Source organism: Furipterus horrens, unplaced genomic scaffold, assembly GCF_987537825.1.
Source record: "Furipterus horrens unplaced genomic scaffold, mFurHor1.1.pri manual_scaffold_2, whole genome shotgun sequence".
NCBI lineage: Eukaryota > Metazoa > Chordata > Mammalia > Chiroptera > Furipteridae > Furipterus > Furipterus horrens.
This window is the reverse complement of record NW_028327172.1, coordinates 105310914-105330099: the sequence shown is the minus strand read 5'-3', so window position 1 is coordinate 105330099 and position 19186 is coordinate 105310914. Positions and strand designations below refer to the sequence as shown.

The 19186-nt window shown below is 37.7% G+C and overlaps 1 protein-coding gene across 1 annotated transcript in view; it reads right to left on the bottom strand.

The window, feature by feature from the left end:
* The window catches only part of PKD2 (polycystin 2, transient receptor potential cation channel), a 77003-nt gene that overhangs the window by 6785 nt on the left and 51032 nt on the right, over positions 1–19186 (bottom strand). The window contains exons 11-13 of the mRNA XM_090266283.1: positions 11761–11882; positions 11387–11504; positions 10135–10298 (exon numbers count right to left, since the gene is read on the bottom strand). Coding sequence (XP_090122409.1) covers positions 10135–10298; positions 11387–11504; positions 11761–11882 — 404 coding nt within the window. The remainder of the gene's footprint in view (positions 1–10134; positions 10299–11386; positions 11505–11760; positions 11883–19186) is intronic.

Here is a 19186-nt window from a genome sequence, read left to right as displayed (position 1 = left end):
CCCACCTTAGAACAAAAGAGCTACACTGACTGAAAGTAAAGAAATGGAAAAAAGTATTTCAAGCAAATGGACATGAAAAAAAAAGCTGGGGTAGCAATACTTATATCAGACAAAACAGATTTCACAGCAAAGTCCATAAAAAAAGACAAAGAAGGGCATTTCATAATACTTAAGGGAAAAATCCATCAAGAAGATATAACCTTTATAAATATATATGCACCCAACTTAGGAGCACCCAAATATGTAAGGAAAATTTTGAAAGACTCCAAGAAAGATATAGACAGTAACACACTCATAACAGGGGACTTTAACACCCCATTGTCAACAATGGACAGATCTTCGAAGCAAAGAAACACCAAAGATATTGAGGCACTGAACAACACTCTAGAGCAAATGGACATGGTTGATATATATAGAAGTTTTCACCCCAAAGAAGCTAAATATACATTCTTCTCAAATGCACATGGCACATTTTCAAAGATAGACCACATGGTAGGACACAAAACAAGCCTCAACAAATTCAAGAAAATTGAAATTATATCAAGCATCTTCTCAGATCACAATGGCTTAAAACTGGAAATCAACCTCAAGGAAAAAACTCAAAAACATTCAAACTCATGGAGAATGAATAACATGCTATTAAATAATGAATGGGTTAACAATGACATCAAGGAAGAAATCAAAAAGTTTCTGGAAACTAATGATAATGAACGCACAACAACCCAAAACCTATGGGATACAGCGAAAGCAGTCCTGAGAGGAAAGTTCATAGCAATACAGGCCTACCTAAAAAAGCTAGAAGAATCTCTAATAAAAAATTTAACCCTACAGCTACAAGAACTAGAGGAAGAACAACAAGCAAAGGCCAGATCAAGTAGAAGGAAGGAAATCATCAAGATCAGAGCACAATTAAATGACATAGAGACTAAACTAACAATTCAAAAGATCAACAAAAGTAGGAGCTGGTTCTTTGAAAAGATAAACAAAATTGACAAGCCTTTGACTTCCGGCCAAGATGGAGGCTTAGACGGACGCGCTAGGTCTCCCTCTACAACTAGAGAGGAATACAACTACTTCAAAACAAAGGATAACTAGAAATTCCAGAAAATAAAACTACACGGAAGCCCAACATATGAAGTTACAAACCAGCGGCACCCTTTGGGCAGGTAAGAGCGAAAGGGGGCGGCGCTGTTTGAGGTCGCACCTGGGACAGCGGCGGGGAGAACAATCCCAGCAGCAGGGAGAACAATCCTGGCTGCAGTCGAACCCCCGGCAGCTCGCGACCCCAATGCTGGGGAAAGCAGCCACCACATCGCCTTGAACAGTGAGGCCCAGGGGGGCGGGAGGACGGATCCCGGTCTCCTAGCGGAATAACTGTGTGAATCCATCTTGGACCCCCGCCCCCAAAGAAAGCGCCACAGGGCTGCGAAATAGGTCGTGGACAGGCACTGGTCGCTGGATTGTGACGACAAAGCACCACGGCACAGCAATAAAGGTTGCTGAACGGCGCCAGTCGCTGGGTCATTACGAGTACACAGGCACTGCGCCCTACAGCCGGCCCAAGAAAACAAAACGCATCTGTCAAAATGAGGCAGACAACTATAGAAATCCCGGTGGCACAGCTCACCAGGCAACAGATGGAGAACCTGACAGATGAACAGATAAGAAACCTGTCAGATGCTCAGTTCTGGGCCATTGTTATCAGGTGGCTTACAGAATTCACAAAAGATCTGGAAAAAGACGAGAAAGAAGCGAAAAACACTCATAACGAAAGGAACAAAACCACATACGAGACAGATGGTGAGGAAAAAAAATCCAGAGTTCATTTCAACAAACTGGAATATGGAGAAGGAACAAGCAGTCAACCAATGCAGAGAGAGGAAATGGGAAGCAACGATGAGAGGATCAGAAACCTCTGGGACAGCTATAAAAGGCCCAACATAAGAATCATTGGTTTGCCAGAGAGCGAGGAAGATGAACTAGAACTTGAAAAATTGAGTGAAAATATAATAAAGGAGAACTTCCCAGACTTGGGGAAGGAAATAGACTTACAGGTCCAGGAAGCACAGAGAGTTCCAAAAAAAAACTGGACCCAGGGAGAACCACTCCAAGACACATTATAATCAAAATGTCAAAAATTAAAGATAAAGAGAGAATCTTAAAAGCAGCAAGAGAGAAGAAAAGAATTATGTACAAAAGGGTCCCAATTAGACTATCAGCTGACTTCTCAAGGGAGACCCTGCAGGCAAGAAGGGACTGGCAAGAAATATTCAAAGTAATGAAAATCCAAAACCTACAACCACGAATACTCTATCCAGCGAAATTGTCATTCAGAATAGAAGGACAGAGAAAGTGTTTCCAGGACAAAATAAAACTGAAAGAGTTCATTAGATCCAAACCACTGTTATATGAGATGTTAAAGGGACTGGTTTAGAAAAAGGAGGATCAAGACAATGAAATCTAAAATGAAAACTGCATCACAAGAAACAACAGAAGCTAGGGAATTGAAACAAAGGCAAAACTAAACAGGCAACGAAAGTGGAAAAAGAACTATAGGTACGGGGAACATATTGGGGGGAGGTCAACAGGGAGGGGGAATGGGGAGAGGGAGGGAGATGTTATAGGAATTAAGGATCATGGTAGGAGGGAATGGAATAGACAGAGAGAGGTTGAGAAGAACTGTATGCACAACTAATGGACATGATCTAAAAGGGGGGGACAACTGGAGGGAGAGGGGCCACCGGGTGGAGGGGAGCAGAGGGAAGGGAAATTGGCACAAATGTAATATTATAATCAATAAAACACATTAAAAAAATGAAAAAAAAAATTGACAAGCCTTTAACCAGGCTCATCAAGAAAAAAAGAGAGAGAACCCAAATAAATAAAATCAGAAACGAACGAGGAGAAATCACAACTGATACAACAGAAATAGAAAGGATTGTAAGAAATTATTACGAACAATTGTATGGCAAGAAATTTGACAACCTAGAGGAAATGGACAAATTCCTGGAAACCTATAGTCTTCCCAAACTGAATCAAGAAGAAGCAGAAAGTCTGAATAGACCAATAACAGCTAGTGAAATTGAAGCAGTAATCATAAAACTCCCAGCACACAAAAGCCCTGGACCGGATGGCTTCACAAGTGAATTCTACAAAACATTTAGGAAAGAACTAACTCCTATCCTCCTCAGACTATTCCTAAAGATACAAGAAGAGGGAAGACTCTCAAACTCGTTCTATGAAGCCAGTATAACCCTAATTCCAAAACCAGGTCAAGACACAACAAAGAAAGAAAACTACAGGCCAATATCGCTGATGAACATAGATGCTAAAATCCTCAACAAAATATTGGCAAACAGGATCCAGCAACACATTAGAAAGATCATACACCATGATCAAATGGGATTCATCCCAGGGATGCAAAGATGGTTTAATATTCGCAAATAAATAAACGTAATACACCACATAAACAAAATGAAAGACAAAAACCACATGATCATATCAACAGATGCAGAAAACGCATTTGATAAAGTACAACACCCATTTATGATTAAAACTCTCAGCAAAATGGGAATAGAGGGAGCATACCTCAACAAATAAAGGCCATATATGAGAAACCTGAAGCCAACATCATACTCAATGGGCAAAAACTGAGAGCATTCCCCCTGAGATCAGAAACAAGACAAGGATGTCCGCTCTCTCCACTCCTATTCAACATAGTCTTGGAAGTTCTAGCCACAGCAATCAGACAAGAAAGAGAAATAAAAGGCATCCAAATTGGAAAAGAGGAAGTAAAACTCTCATTATTGCAGATGAGATGATAGTGTACATAGAAAACCCTATAGACTTTACAAAAAAACTACGTGACCTAATAAGTGAATTCGGCAAAATAGCAGGATACAAAGTCAATATTAAGAAATTGAAGGCATTTTTATACACCAACAGTAAAAACTCAGAGATAAAAACTGAAAGAAAAATCCCATTTACCATAGCAACAAGAAAAATAAAATACATAGGAATAAACTTAACCAAGGAGGTAAAAGACCTGTACACAGAAAACTACATAACACTGAAGAAAGAAATTAAAGAAGATACAAATAAGTGGAAGCATATACCATGCTCATGGATGGGAAGAATCAACATCATTAAAATGTCCATACTACCCAAAGCAATTTATAGATTCAATGCAATCCTTATTAAAATACCAGCAACATATTCCACAGACCTAGAACAAATACTTCAAAAATTTATATGGAACCAAAAAAGAGCCTGAATAGCCACAGCAATTTTGAGGAAGAACACAGTAGGAGGAATCACAATACCTGATATCAAACTATACTTGAAGGCCATGGTAATCAAAACAGTCTGGTACTGGCATAAGAACAGACATATAGAACAATGAAACAGAATTGAGAGCCCGGAAATAAACCCAGGTTCATATGGTCAACTAATATTTGACAAAGGGGGAAAGAACATCAAATGGAGTGAAAAGAACCTCTTCAACAAATGGTGTTGGGAGAACTGGACAAGGACATGCAAAAAAATGAAACTAGACAACCAACTTACACCATACACCAGAATAAACTCAAAATGGATCAAAGACTTAAACGTAAGCCGTGATACCATAAAAGTCCTAGAGGAAAAAACAGGCAGGAAAATTTCAGATATCCCACGTAGCAACATTTTCACTGATATATCTCCTAAGGCAAGGGAAATAAAGGAAAGAATAAACAAATGGGACTACATCAAACTAAAAAGTTTCTGCTCAGCTAAAGAAAACATCAGCAAGATCAAAAGGAAACCAACCATATGGGAAAATATATTCGCCAATGACATCTCAGACAAGAGATTGATCTCCAAAATATATAAAGAACTTATATGACTCAACACCAAGAAGACAGAGAACCCAATTAAAAAATGGGCAAAGGACCTGAACAAACACTTCTCCAAAGAGGACATACAGAGGGCCCATAGACATATGAAAGTATGCTCAACATCACTAGCCATCAGAGAGATGCAAATAAAAACCACAATGAGATACCACCTCACACCAGTCAGAATGGCCATCATCAACAAATCAACAAACAACTTGTGCTGGAGAAGATGCGGAGAAATGGGAACTCTGGTGCATTGCTGGTGGGAATGCAGACTGGTGCAGCCACTATGGAAAACAGTTTGGAATTTCCTCAAAAAACTAAAAATGGAACTGCCTTTTGAACCAGCAATTCCATTGCTAGGATTATATCCGAAAAATCCTGAAACACCAATTCAAAAGAACCTATGCACCCCGATGTTCATAGCAGCACTATTTACAATAGCCAAGTGCTGGAAACAACCTAAATGCCCATCTGTAGATGAGTGGATCAAAAAACTGTGGTACATTTACACAATGGAGTACTATGCAGCAGAAAGAAAGAAGGAACTTCTACCATTTGCAACAACATGGATGGAACTAGAGAGAATTATGCTTAGCGAAATAAGCCAGGCAACGAAATAAAAATACCTTATGCTGTCACCTATTACAGGAAACTAATGAACAACACAAACAAATGAGCAAAATTGAACCAGAGCTATGTAAACAAGAAGTAGACTAACAGTAACAAGGGGGGAGGGGGGAGGGAGAGAAGGGGGTTAGAAGGGGAAGGGTCAAGTCAAAGAACATGTATAAATGACCCACGGACATGGGCAACTGAGTGGGGATTGAATGTGGGGGAAGGGAGGGGCAGGGTGCAGGGAAGCAAGAGGAGGAAAAAAGTGAGACAACAGTAATGGAAAAACAAACAAAAAAATTTTTTTTAGTGGGGGAAAAATGAAAATATGAAGAATGGAAATGCCAGTTCAGTGAATACTAGGACAAAGATTTTCCTTCACGTTGTATATTTTTCTCCCTATTTGATCCCTCCAGAGTTTGGCATTCTAAACAAGTAAGTAATGACATAAGTTTCTTTGCATAGAACTAATAAGACCAGTTGTTAGTAGAGGTTCCTTTTTTTTTTCTGTTTTTTTGACCAAGTCTTTGACTGGAATGTCAAGCCTAAAGGAGACATACTTGGGCTCAGGTTATTACCAAAAAGCCCTGAGGAACTGGGAATGACTTTCAAAGGAAATAAAAGCCCGCAAGATAAAAGGCCTGGTACCATGGTTGGTTGTGCGGTCCACAGCAATCTTTCCAGGGAAGGAACGAAGGTTGTTTTCCTGAAAGATGGCTAGAAGGGACCTTAAGGCACAATGAAAAACCAGAAAGACTTGGAAAGGACAGGTGTGTACAGGCAAGGATGAATGCCAGGTATGTGGCTCAGCTTCTGTGCCCTGAAGGGCAGACTGAAGGTCACCCTAAATGTTCCTGGCGTAAGTTCCAGCAAAGCAGAACTAAAGATCATAAGTGATCATTTGCTGCTCTTGTTGTGTTTATGCAAATGAACAGGATAAATTAAAAATGGACTTAATGTAGTCCCTTTAAAGACAAGGAGGGTAATCTTAGGGAGAAAAATCATTATTCAAGGAAAACCACAATGATCAGTGGTAGACTATAAAGTAGTGCAGCTAACCGTCTTAAAAGTTTCTTCTCATTTAAAATATGGTTTCACTTGAAAATTAAACCATGTCTGTGATATCATCAAAGATATTCAAGTTGCAGGCAAGTAGAATGTCAAGTGCCTTGCAATTGGATGTCTTCCCAATAAGACAGTCTTACAGATTTAGAGTTTTGTTTGTGGATTATGTTACATAAATTAACATGTGTTTTCTGTTTTCAAAGGGCATAAGCCTATGACCGCATTACCTGAGTGATTGTCTGTACATATAAGCCTCACTTAATCCTCTCTGCAGCGCTGCCTCCTGAGACTCAACGGTTTGGCTGAACTAAATGGCTGGGTTGGTGAAGAATGGGGTGGTCTGTGGGCTTCACTTTAAAACTGGTTTCTCTTTTCTATCCTAATGGCTTGGACAGAAAGGACCCAGAGGTCTGAGAGGTGGGAAACCTAAACTATTTCCCTCAGCCCAAACTAAGTATAATTGGCAAGGGGGTTTTGGACAGGTGAGATGTGCCTAGCACACCTTCCTCCAAAGAAGCCCTTTTTTTCTTTTTTTTCCCCTAATGTGGAACATTGAAAAATTAATCCCTGCCTTTTGTCATCTAGTGGTTATGGATTGAATGATGTCTTTTAACCCTTTTTGCCAAATCTGTTGCCCCCAGAACACAACAAGGATGCCAGCCTGTTAAACCAAGCACACCGTTGTCCGGAGACAGCCAACTGACCTGGAGTCTGCACGATCCTTCCCTATGTGGGAAGGCTACCCTCCCCTCCACACCCCCACTATTATTAGGGATTTCTGGACCCAAGGGTAGGTAGGACGACGACCATGTCCAGCTTGAAGCAGCTAGAGGAGCTTGAGACCTTCGCCCATTGTCCTCTACAAGATTACAAAGGGTCTTAATATCTGAGAGGGAAGGATAGTTATTTTTTACAAACCATGGGTATGGACTTGGGGGGGATTGCTGGGGGAGGGAGATGCTGGGTGGAGGGGAGTAAAGGGGAGGAAATTGGAACTATTGTAATAATATAATCAATAAAATACATTAAAACAATAAAAAAAATAAAAAAATAAAAGTTTTGATTACTGAAAAAAAATGATTACATTAAATAATAGATTATTTAAATATGGAATGTAAGGAGACATCAGAAATTATATTGTGAATAAATATTTAATGAAATAGAGTGATGTTCACAATATATTAGATAAATAAAGCAGGTAGAAAACATTATATTCACTTATGATCCTATTATTTTGAATAAATGAAATGTTATATAAATCCTTTAAAAAATAAGTAGGAGTCAACTTCTGGAATGGTGGCATGAGGGCTCTGTAGGCCCTCTCCCTAGTAAAACAACTTTCAGAGTATTATTTAATTTTTAAAAAAATTTCTGAAGGTTTTCTTAAAGGCATAGAGCAAATAAAGAAACATTTATTTACAACAATCCACTAACTTTCAGCAAGAAGAGTGAGAGTCTGTGATATTGGAGGCAGCTCTACTCCATCTCACCTGCCCCCAGCTCAGTGTGGCAGAAGCACTCTGGGTAGGTGGGTCAAAGGAATGCAGGGCTCTCTCTCCCCTGAGATCCTCCCAGTGGAGAGCTACAGAATCTCCCAGGTAGGAGGCAGGCTGCCAGCATGTCTCATCCTATTGCTTCCATCCCAAATCCATGTTTCAGAGGCTCTAATCCAGGCAAGAGTGGCTAAGTATGAGGCTCTTTTCCCACATTCAACTTCCAATTATAGGATGGAGTTTCTAAGCCAGGAGAGGTAAGTTGAGAGATCAAAGGCTGCCATCCAGTTCATCATCTTATTCAGGAAGCAGGGTGTCACTTTGAGAGAGATGAGCCACTGTCTCTGACTCTAGCCTGGAGCAGCAGCATAGAGGTTTGCCTAGGGTCAAGCCATAAGACAGAGAGCTCCAAAGCTTCCCCCAAGTGAATTGGGTTTATTTGGAAGAAAGTGTGGGAAAATTCAAGCCTAAGAGTGCTCCTGAAAACAATGCAGATGGTGGTAATAAGCAGTGAAGAGGCTGGTCACTTCACAAGATCAAGAAGCTCAACTATTTACGCGCTAGTTTCCCAAAGAGAACCAGGGGAGGAGACAGTAGCTAAGAAGACAACTGAAGACTGGACTCAAAAACTACCTCTCAAAGGGGCCTGAATTTAATTGGATCAGATTGTGGAGCAATTTATATTCCATGGCATTATTGAAAACAATGGACCAATCAGCCAAAAATATGTAAAATCCAAGAGATGGAACTGATATCAACAGAGGCAGAGGCTTAAAACAGATCAGGGTAAGACAATGAGACTCCTGTGAACTGATTCCCGGGATGCCAGAGAGCATGGTCATGGCTGTACTGGCTGGGAAGTAGCACCAGAGGCTTCACAATGTAGAGGAAATAGACTTCACTAAAAAAACAAACATTATTAACGACAACGAAAGCATGTCCTGGGGAAAGAGGCATTAGTATCTAGAACGTTTTTTACAATATTTAGTTTTCAATTAAAAAAATTATGAGACGGAAAGAAACAGGAAAATGTGACCATACACAGGGGGGGAAAAGCAGGCAACAGAAACTGGCTTTGTGAGGGCCCAGATAGATTTATTAGACAAAAAGTTCAAAGTAGCTATTATAAATATATCCAAAAAATTAAGAAAATCATGCTTAAAGAAATAAAGAACAGTATCATGCCTTTGTCCTATCAAATAGAGAATATCAATAAAGAGATAGAGATTATTAAAAAGAACCAATAGAAATTCTGGAGTTGGAAAGTACAACCCATGAAATGAAAAGAAATTCACTAGAGAATCTCAATAGTAGATTTGAGTTGGCAGAAGAAAAAATCTGTGAACTTGTAGATCAATAGAAACTATGCAGTCTGAAGAACAGAGAGAAAAAGTAATGAAGAAAAATGAACAGAGTCTAAGAGAAATGTGGGATACCATTAAGCACTCCAACGTATACACAGTTGGAACCCCAGAAAAAAAAGGAGAGTAAGAAAACTTACTAAATTTGATAAAAATATTATACATCCAAGAAGCTTAACAAACATCAGTAGGACAGTTGCAAAGGGATCCACACTCAGACATCTTATAGTAAAAATACTGAAAGATAAAGACAAAGACAAAATCTTGAAAGCAACAAGAGAAAAATAACTTGTCCCAGACAAGTGAACCTCAGTAAGATTAATAGCTGTCTTCTCATCTGAAACAATAGAGACCAGAAAGAAATAAAGGTAAAATAAAAATATCCCTAGATCAAAGAAAACCGAAAGAACCCATGCTTTAGAAGCAATACTAAAGGAAGTTCTGCAAGCTGAAAGCAAGTGATCCCAGACAGTACTACAATTAAAATTCACATGAAAAAAGCAAAGAGCACTGGTAAAGGTAATTATGTGACTAAAAAAACAGTGTTAGTGCATATTTTTCCTCCTTTTTTCTTTTAACCAATTTAAAAAGCAACAGTATAAGACAATATGTACGTAATTGCATTGTTAGACCTATTACATATAGCAATGTTATAATGTATTTGATAATAACAGGACAAAGAAGGTGGGTACGAGTCAAATTGTACTGCAGTTCTTTTATACTTACACTTGAAACTCTTCGTAAGAAACCCCACTGGAGATGCTTCCCCTCCTTCTGGAGCTATGACCACTGTCTTCATCATCATCCTCCTCAGAGTCATCCAGGCTTCGTGGGAAACTTCGGCTGCTCATGGGACGTGGTAAAGAGCTGTGATCCAAGTCCAAATCCTCCTAAAGAAAACGGGGTCATTGAGCAGGAACACCTAGACCCCACAGAAGCTTCACTGAGGACTTGGGCCAATGAGAAACAGGTGTGTGCCATTTACCTCAGATTTCTTTGTGGTTAACACCAGACTATGGTTCCCACATTTTTTAATTTCAGGGATTGGCAAATTTTCAAACCAACTTTTAATTATCAGTGAGAAGTTACTAATGTATTGTTTGGACAAGAATGAACACTATAAACCCAAGGCAAAAAAAAGTAAATGAAGAACTGTACAATTTTTCATAAAAGATACATTTAATAGCTATAAAGAAGAAAGAATATAATCTCAAAATAAGAACTTTGATTAAACTCAACCTTGTGAAAATTTTACTCAGTGTTCTTGTTCACATTTCACTATGACTGGTGTTTTTCACCTAATGGTACTGTTCTGTGGAGCAGCATTTAGAAACCACTGTTTTATACTGTCTCCTCATAGGAAAATGACTTTTCTGAATAACATGCATCTTCATTCACTGTACCTCAATTACTATGTTTTTTTTTGTTTAACCATTTATTTTTAAGTTAACATTAAAATTTTTACCTATTATATTCTTATTATAAAAGCCCATGTAAGTTTACTTTTAATAGCTTAATAAATACTCAAATGGAAGGCAGCTCTTTTATTTTTAATGTTAATTTCAAGAGCAACTAATTTTATACCTTCTAAGAGATCCCTCCCCCCCACTCTGATGGACATTGTGAAATATGTAACTATTCAGGTTTCTCTTTTCAAGTTCATTACTAGAAAGCTTAGGGCCAAATTTGTAGCCCAATCTTAATAGTTATATGTTCTTTTATGGACTGCATTTTTAGCTTCATTCATAGTCTAGTTTTATATTTCACTTTTGGTTTGCTTCATTCTTCATTTCGGTTTACATTTATGCTAACTTATTGCATTGTTATATATTATTGTGATATATATCCTTGTTGGAATAAGCAGGGTACTAATACATAAATTTATGAGAGACAGAAAGAAAAGAGAGAATGACTCTCAATAACCCACTATTTAGTGTGGCATCTGAAACATCATAGTTCTGAACTAAATTAAACCCACCCTCTCTTTTTCCAAGTCATCTCTCATCTGCTGATGTTCATGTTCAGTCAGTTCTTGGTCTCCATCTTGGTCATATTTCGTGAATATTGCTTCGATCTCTGCATCAGTATGGCCCTTCCTGAAATTATTGAGAGGTTACAGATGAACTCATTCACTAACATGGTCCAACCCAAACACAGAGACATCAAAATGCAGGAAGACAGGATAAATTACTGAATCAGCAACAGTCCTCCTCTTACAGTATTGTTTCAGGCAGACACCCACCACTGAAAAAAAGTTGTTTCTATGAGTACTTGGGCCAGAGATACCCATATCACCAAGAATTTATCTTTACATAAGGAATTTTCCATGGTCTCAGAAAGTGTGATTCTCACCCTTTGAGATCCTGTCGAAGTTCATCAAAGTTTAACTTGCCTCCCCCTTGCCGCAGACTCTCTGAAATGTCATCCACAGTATTTTTTTTTAGTTTTAGTTTGACCAAGGCTTTATGGTAGCCCTGTTGAAAAGAAAAGACTTGGTTTAGTGTATTCTCCTTTTGTATTTGATCTGCCTTCAATTTATAGTAGCAACTACTGTAAACCCTGAACAGTACCATTCAATAAGTATGTGTTGAATAAATTAATAATGGACATATCTTCCACAAGAGTTATAAGAGTCAGGGTCTTTCAGTAAACCCAGAAGAACTAAGAGCCCTTTGCTCATATGTGAATGCAAGTTTAGGTTATAGAAACGAAAATCACTACATGTTTCATAGCTGTCTGCCTCAGGATATGTAGGAATGTGAAACAGGTCTTAAGAAAACTGAGAAATCGGAATAACAATTGTTTATTTTCTATATTATCTCCTGGTAATCTCCTTATACATGTTAATATATATTTCAGTACCATGTGGATATGGATTTTTCATTAATAAACTGCAGGCAGACCTTGTTTAGCATTGTAGTACAGGACTGTAAAAATGACCATGCAAGCTCAAGTTATACACAGTGCTGTTAATAATCAACAGGAAAAATTATGACTGTTCCATGACCTTTAAAACTTTTGTCAAACATTAAAAGCTCCCTTAGTGTTGGCTATAAAGTCATAGGGAAATAAAAAAACAGTAAAATGAATGTTTATTTACTACACATTTATAATATTATTGTAGAAAAATTGAAAATTAAAGTGTTTTATTTCTTTGTGAAAAAGTTATTCTCACCCTAGCCAGGTAGCTTAGTTGGTTAGAGCATCGTCCCAATACACCAAGGTTGCAGATTTGATCCCCAGTCAGGGCACATATAAGAAGCAACCAATGAATGCATAATTTAGTGGAAAAACAAATCGATGTTTTTTTCCTCTGTGTCACCCTTCCTCTCTCTAAAATAAATAAATAAATAAATTCTCTTACAAGGTGGGCATTAATAAAAACTTATCCTAAGACCTTCTCAATCACCACATCATGCAACCCTCTCTATCCAGAGGACCCAAATGTTGGGATTTCCATTATGCCTCCCAACGGGGACACCTTTCTGACTGGAAGATTCTTCTTAGGGATGATATGGTGCAAGTTTTTATGAGACCTTGGGGTGTGTGGCAGCTCCATAAACAATGGTGGTGAATATTCCTCCCAAATAAAATATAAGTGGGTACTCCCCCAAATTGCTTTTACTAAATATATGGCCAGCCAGGTCAGTGGGGACCAAAATAAAAGTTGATCATTTTTAAGTCAGCGATGTGCTAAATAAAACTAAAATTTTACTCTTTCCAAAGGGCAAAGAAAGAAGCTAATCACCCTGAGTATCTTACCTTGTATATATTAGAAGAAAAGTATGGTTTACACTACAACTTATTTCAGTAACAGTACTCTGGGATGCAAGAGAAGTAGAAGCACCTCAATTGCTCACTTTGAACAGTTCATATTAAGTTATTGAAAGGAGAATGCACTAGAATTGCCTCTTCCTATCCAAATATAACAAGTTCCTTTTGTCATATGTAAAGTTTTTCATTAGGTTAAGGGCACGTGTTATGTCTCGGCCCAACTGCTAAATGATCTTGAATATGCCTACCTTCTCCATGCCTCAGTTACATCATCCCCAGAGTGTGGATAATAGCAATCAATTCACATAGCTGTCATCGGGAATAAATGGAATAATACATATTTACTCAGCATTGTATCATGGGGGTTCAGAACAAGGCATCCCAAGATATGCCTCTGTGGTATGTAGGCTGTTCTGAGCTAAAGGCAACTTTAGCCACAGGTACACCTCTGCCTCTCTCTTAACTACCTACAAGAACTTGAATTAGGGGCCTTGTCCATAATAAGCAATTGTCAGTGATAATTACTTTTGACCAATCTGTAGGGCAGGACAAACTTCTCTTTACAGTAAGTATCTGCTCTTCTTATCTTCCTACAATGACCGTTTGAAGTCCCCAAGGCACCTTACCTCATTTGTAGCTCAGAAAAGTTTTAAATACCCATGTTGCCTTTCTACCTCTACATCTCTTATGCATATGGGGTCTCTGAATCTCTCACGTATGTGGGGTTCCCATACATACGTATTTGGTTATTTTCTCTTGAGAACCTGTCTCATTTGTATTTCTTAAACCAGCCAGAACTGGGATAGAGGAAAGTGTGTTCCTCTCCCACAGCTGGTGCTGTGAGTGGGATAAACTCACTGGCTAGAACCCCACACCCTCCCCTCCACCCTGGTGAGGCTGCTGAAGATGAGGAGATCCTGGGAGGTCTGACACAGCCCAGGAGAAAGTAAGGGTTCGTAGCATGTCAACACACTCCCATATCTCCTTCTGTAGGATCTGGTGGAAGCAAAAGCGGTGAGAAACTTCTCCTTCTTTTAAATTTTGACTGGCAGGAGAAAATATTTGTGAAACTTGTTTCTTGGAGAAGCAATTCTTGGTTACTTGGTGAGCACTCACGGGTTTTGTTTTTCTCGATTTGGTTTTTCTCATTTTGTTTTATTCTTTGTCCTGAGAACTTGGCCTTATGACCAATGAGAGTATTTCCTCTCTGGCCCCTAACATCCAGAGGGTGCACTTGCCAAGGTGCACCTTCTCTTTGTTTTGCCAAGACAAGCTCTCCAGGGAGGTTTCTTTGTCTGCCCTGTTCCTTGGAGACATGGTCTGTTATCTCTGCCAGCTGGATGATGTACACGTATCTGGCTGTGGATACAAACTTAGGGAATTCTGAATCCTTACTCTGTTCACAGGGGCGAGGCACATGATCCCCTGTGTTTTGGAACAGCTATTTAAAGACACTGCCCTCCCACCCTCAAACACCCTTCATATTTCTTAGGCTAACTTTGGGAATAAAATTTATTGTGAGAGTTGCATCTTTTCCTACTCTCCTTTGGAAAAGCCTTTTACATCCATAGTATCGATTTGAGTCAGTATAGATCCCACTGTCAAGGCCAGACAATAGGTCCTTTTAATTAGAATATTTTCTAAATTGAAAAGAAAGAAATATTTATCTTAGTTCTCATATTGCTATAATAGCCAGGCATTAGAATTCCCTTAATAAAATGGAAGGACAAAAATTAGAACAAACATCAAAGTCAACTCAGACCTCCTCCCATTTGCCTTCAGACATTTGCAAACTGTAAAAAAAAAAAAAAATCAAGACATTGGAAGTATAATTGTACTGCACTTAAAAAGAAAAACAAAAGAAAAAATGGCAAAATTTTTACTTAAAGACAACTAAAGTTTTATGTCCTAAGAACTAGGCTTGGTAACTGTAAGGTTGGAAGCTCCAAAATATGGTCACACAGAAATGTGGGCTAAACTATAGTTAGGGTCTTACTAAAGTGTGCCAGCCCTCAAGGAAATTATAATATAAACTTACAATGTCTATTCTGAAGAATGTACCAATTAAAAAGAAAATAAATTGTAATAAAACTGCTAAGATATTTGAAAAGGATGTAGTAACTTTTTGATCAGTAATTTGGTCAGATTAGAAACTAATGTCAGAGCCTGCTAATTTTCTTTTTTTTTAAATTTTGAGCCCTTTCCATAAGGTAAAATAAAACTATACACCTAGAGGAAAAGAAGCAAATTAAAGATTATGTAATTAGGTAGGCCAAGTTATGATGTGACGTAAGTTACAGCCCAAATTTTGAGAGCAACTGTTCTTATCTTACGAATGTTTGTGAAACCAGAAATGCAGCTTTAGAAGGAGTTCAAAGCCCAGCTATCTTTATCACCCACAATTTCTAAGGCTGAAGAAAGAAAAAGGGGAGACTAGGGTGTTTTTGAAAGCATAAACTGCTTCTATGGCTCCAAGACTCCCTTGTAAAAAATGAACACAAAACTTAACTGCTTTCTCCACAGTTATTAGAAAGAACAAGCTTCAGCCATCAATATGGGTCACCTTCATAAATTCTGTCTAAAAGAGTTTGGACCCAGTTGTTATTTTACATTATCTTATGTGGCCCATGGCAGTAATTGTAAAATAAAGACTAGGGAGTTACTGTTCGTGCTTGTTTGTATGTTCACGTGTGTTGTGCAGTATTTTCTACTTCTGGATAATATTGTTAACTTATAAAAAAGTTCTTTTAAATTGGCTTAAACAAACAAGTTCTTATGTGAGAATACTCAAAAAATATAACAGAAATGAACCCAAAACTTTTTGGAGTTATGTGATCTGGGAAAATATTTGCTATTAAAGCTGTTTTGAGTTTGGTTTGGTTAAATAGGCATATCTTCAGAATAATCAGCATTAAATAATACTTTTATTCTACCTGGGTTTATTAGTCAAATAAGCTCATGTTATGTTTGTTGTCAGCAGGAAAAGTAACTTGGTATAATAATGTTTTCAAAAGTAATCTAAACCTAATTGTTAGGAACAAATACATTAAATAAATGTAAGATCAAAGTTTTCCTTTTAGGTGACCTATTTAGCAATAATGACACTGTTAAAAATGGTTTCCTAAATCTTGGTAACTTGAAACTTTAAAGTTTGGTAGCTAAATTAAACAATGAATATTCACGGAATATTTACTTTTTCCAGATAGGGTAAAATAAAGAAACATTCATTAGTGCACATACCTTTACCAATCTTTTGTTTCTTATTACAGAGGAATTAAGATATTTGGGGTTATTAATAAACATGGCTTATGCCACATTAACATATATATTATATATTAATATATATATCATATATATATATAGAGAGAGAGAGAGAGAGAGAAACTGATTTGTTCAAAAATGTATCAATCTAAGTAAAATACTGGTACAGAAGTTCACAGTTCTTAGTTTTCACTAGAAATTAAGGTTTTTAAAAGTTAAGAATTCTAATATATATAATTAAAGCTACAGAAACAAAAAACAATAGGTAAAACAACTGTGAATACAAGAAAAATATGGTATGTATTGGCTTTAAAAAATTGTATGAGATATGGAGATGTATTATTGAAGAAAAGGAAATTAATTTTGCCCTAAAGTGAGGCTAGTTGTTTCAAAATGGAAAAGAAGAAAAATAGAATAAAAACCTGAATGTAAAAAAGGAATCTTGAGGAACCATATTTCATGTGTGGTCAAGCTAAATAAGACTGAAATAAATTGAATTAAGTAAGTGGATTTAAATATCAAAAGTTAGCTGATGCAAAATTAGATTTAGGTTTTCTTTCTCTCCCAAAAGGACTGTGGTCTGCTACTGATACTGTGAAAGTTTCTGCCAAGAAAGCAAAGATTCTGTTGTTTAACCAAAATAATTTTTTATGTTTTATGCTACCTTAATCAGGTCCTTGACTACTTGAGAAAATTGAATCACCTCAATAGTAAGAACTAAGTTTTGCAACAATCACATAAACTTCTAAATTTGTCTTTGAAATCTTTCATTGTCACTTTGGTTAAATGGATTAACTAAGTATTGCTTCATAATGACTTTATGGTTCTATTTAGTCAAATGTCCAAACCTTTTGATACTTTTTGTCAAACTTCCTAAAATTTAAATTATAAATAGATTTTGGCCTGGGAATAATGTCGAGGTATTCCAGAAGGGCTCCTGGAACACCTCAAAATATTTGTCTTCTCACCTTACAAAGAGAAATGTTAAACTAATTAGGCTTATTTTGGTGTGCTGAAATTACATGGGAAGAGCATTGCCAAATAGGAAATAACATTAAGCCTTGTTTATGTTGTACTTGATTTGTACTTTACGTGAAATCCCTGGAAATCTAAGATGTCCAGACTTAATATGTCTGGCATTAAAATGGAGGGACACACTAAAATGACTGAACCTAAGTATCAGATTGTGGCACATGCGGATAAAAGCCATTCTGTTTTTGCAAAAATGACCCCTCATCGCCAGATCTTTGCTATCCTGATGTTCTTACATGGCAACAGTCTCCTGTACCAGAGAAATTAAGGTGGGTAAATGGCTATAAACTTCTTGAAATTATGACTGACCCTATTGCCCTTGAGTATCAGTCAAGGTCATGAGAACTAATGGAAAATTTGGTGTCAAGCAGAACAAATTTAATTACATGGGCAACAGCAGACCCTCCATATCACCCTGCCCAGGCTCTGTAGCTTCAGCTTCACTGGAGAGGACACTCCAGCGTCATCACAAGATGTCGATTCAACACGGGAGGAGACAGATACCGTGTCACTCCTGAGTTGGACTGCACAGCCATTCTCAGCGGTGCAGATAGACTCTTAAGAAGCTACACCATCGTCTCTCGAGACGGACGGCTGCCGACGACGACGACGACGACGACGACAATTGCCCTTGAGTATCAGTCAAGGTCACGAGAACTAATGGAAAATTTGGTGTCAAGCAGAACAAATTTAATTACATGGGACTGAATGAACTGATGGAAATGGTTACGAGTTTTATGACTTTTTTTTTGTTTGAAATTACTATTTTAATCTTTTGTTTTACAGATAAAAAGAAATTTCTCTTAAATTACCTATGATATAGCAATTTGGTAAATTGTACCTTGTAAGCAGTATTGAAACATTTATACTTTTCCTTCTACCTGATCCCTCCAGAATTTAGAAACTCTTAAGTATTGCTATTTCCATGACAATGTGGTTATTTGCTTAAGTTCAATAAGAATCTGTTCTCCTTATGACACGATGCAACTGGAAATTGGTTTTATTACCAAGCCTTTGGAATGTCATATTTGAAAAAGACATGCATATGACAAGACGGCTTTAAAGAATTAAGATTGACTTATGGAAGCCAATAAAAATACCTGGAAATATTGGCCTGGTACTTTGCTTAAATGGTTCCCAGCAGCTTTACCATGTGAGTAAAGAATGTCACTTCTCAGGAGGTGTGTAGAAACCTCAGGGTATTTTGGGGACCTTGAGAAGAGAGGAACTCACCCAGACCTATAGGTATTGCAGGCATTGTCTGATGGCAAGTCCTTGCCTTGGCTTTTCTGGCTTTGAGAGGTCTTTTTAAGATCAATCTGAAGATTCCTCATGAGAAAGTCCAGCAAAGCAGATTTAAGAGTCTGTGTGTAATTACTATCCCCTCCTTTTTGTTTAAACATTTTATTTATTTATTTTTAGAGAGAGGGGAAGGGAGAGAGAAAGGAAGAGAAACATTGATGTGAAAAACATCAACTGGTTGCTTCTCATATGCGCCCCCACCAGGGACTGAACCTGCAACCCAGGCATGTGCCCTGACAGAATTAGGAACCTATGACCTTTTGCTTTGTGGGATGATATCCAACCAACTAAGCCACACTGGGCAGGACTAGTAATTACTATTCTTGCTGGGCTTATTATTGAAACTAGACAAATTCTGCAAATAAATTAGCCTTAATTTGGCTATCTTTGGTAAAAATGGGAGTATTTT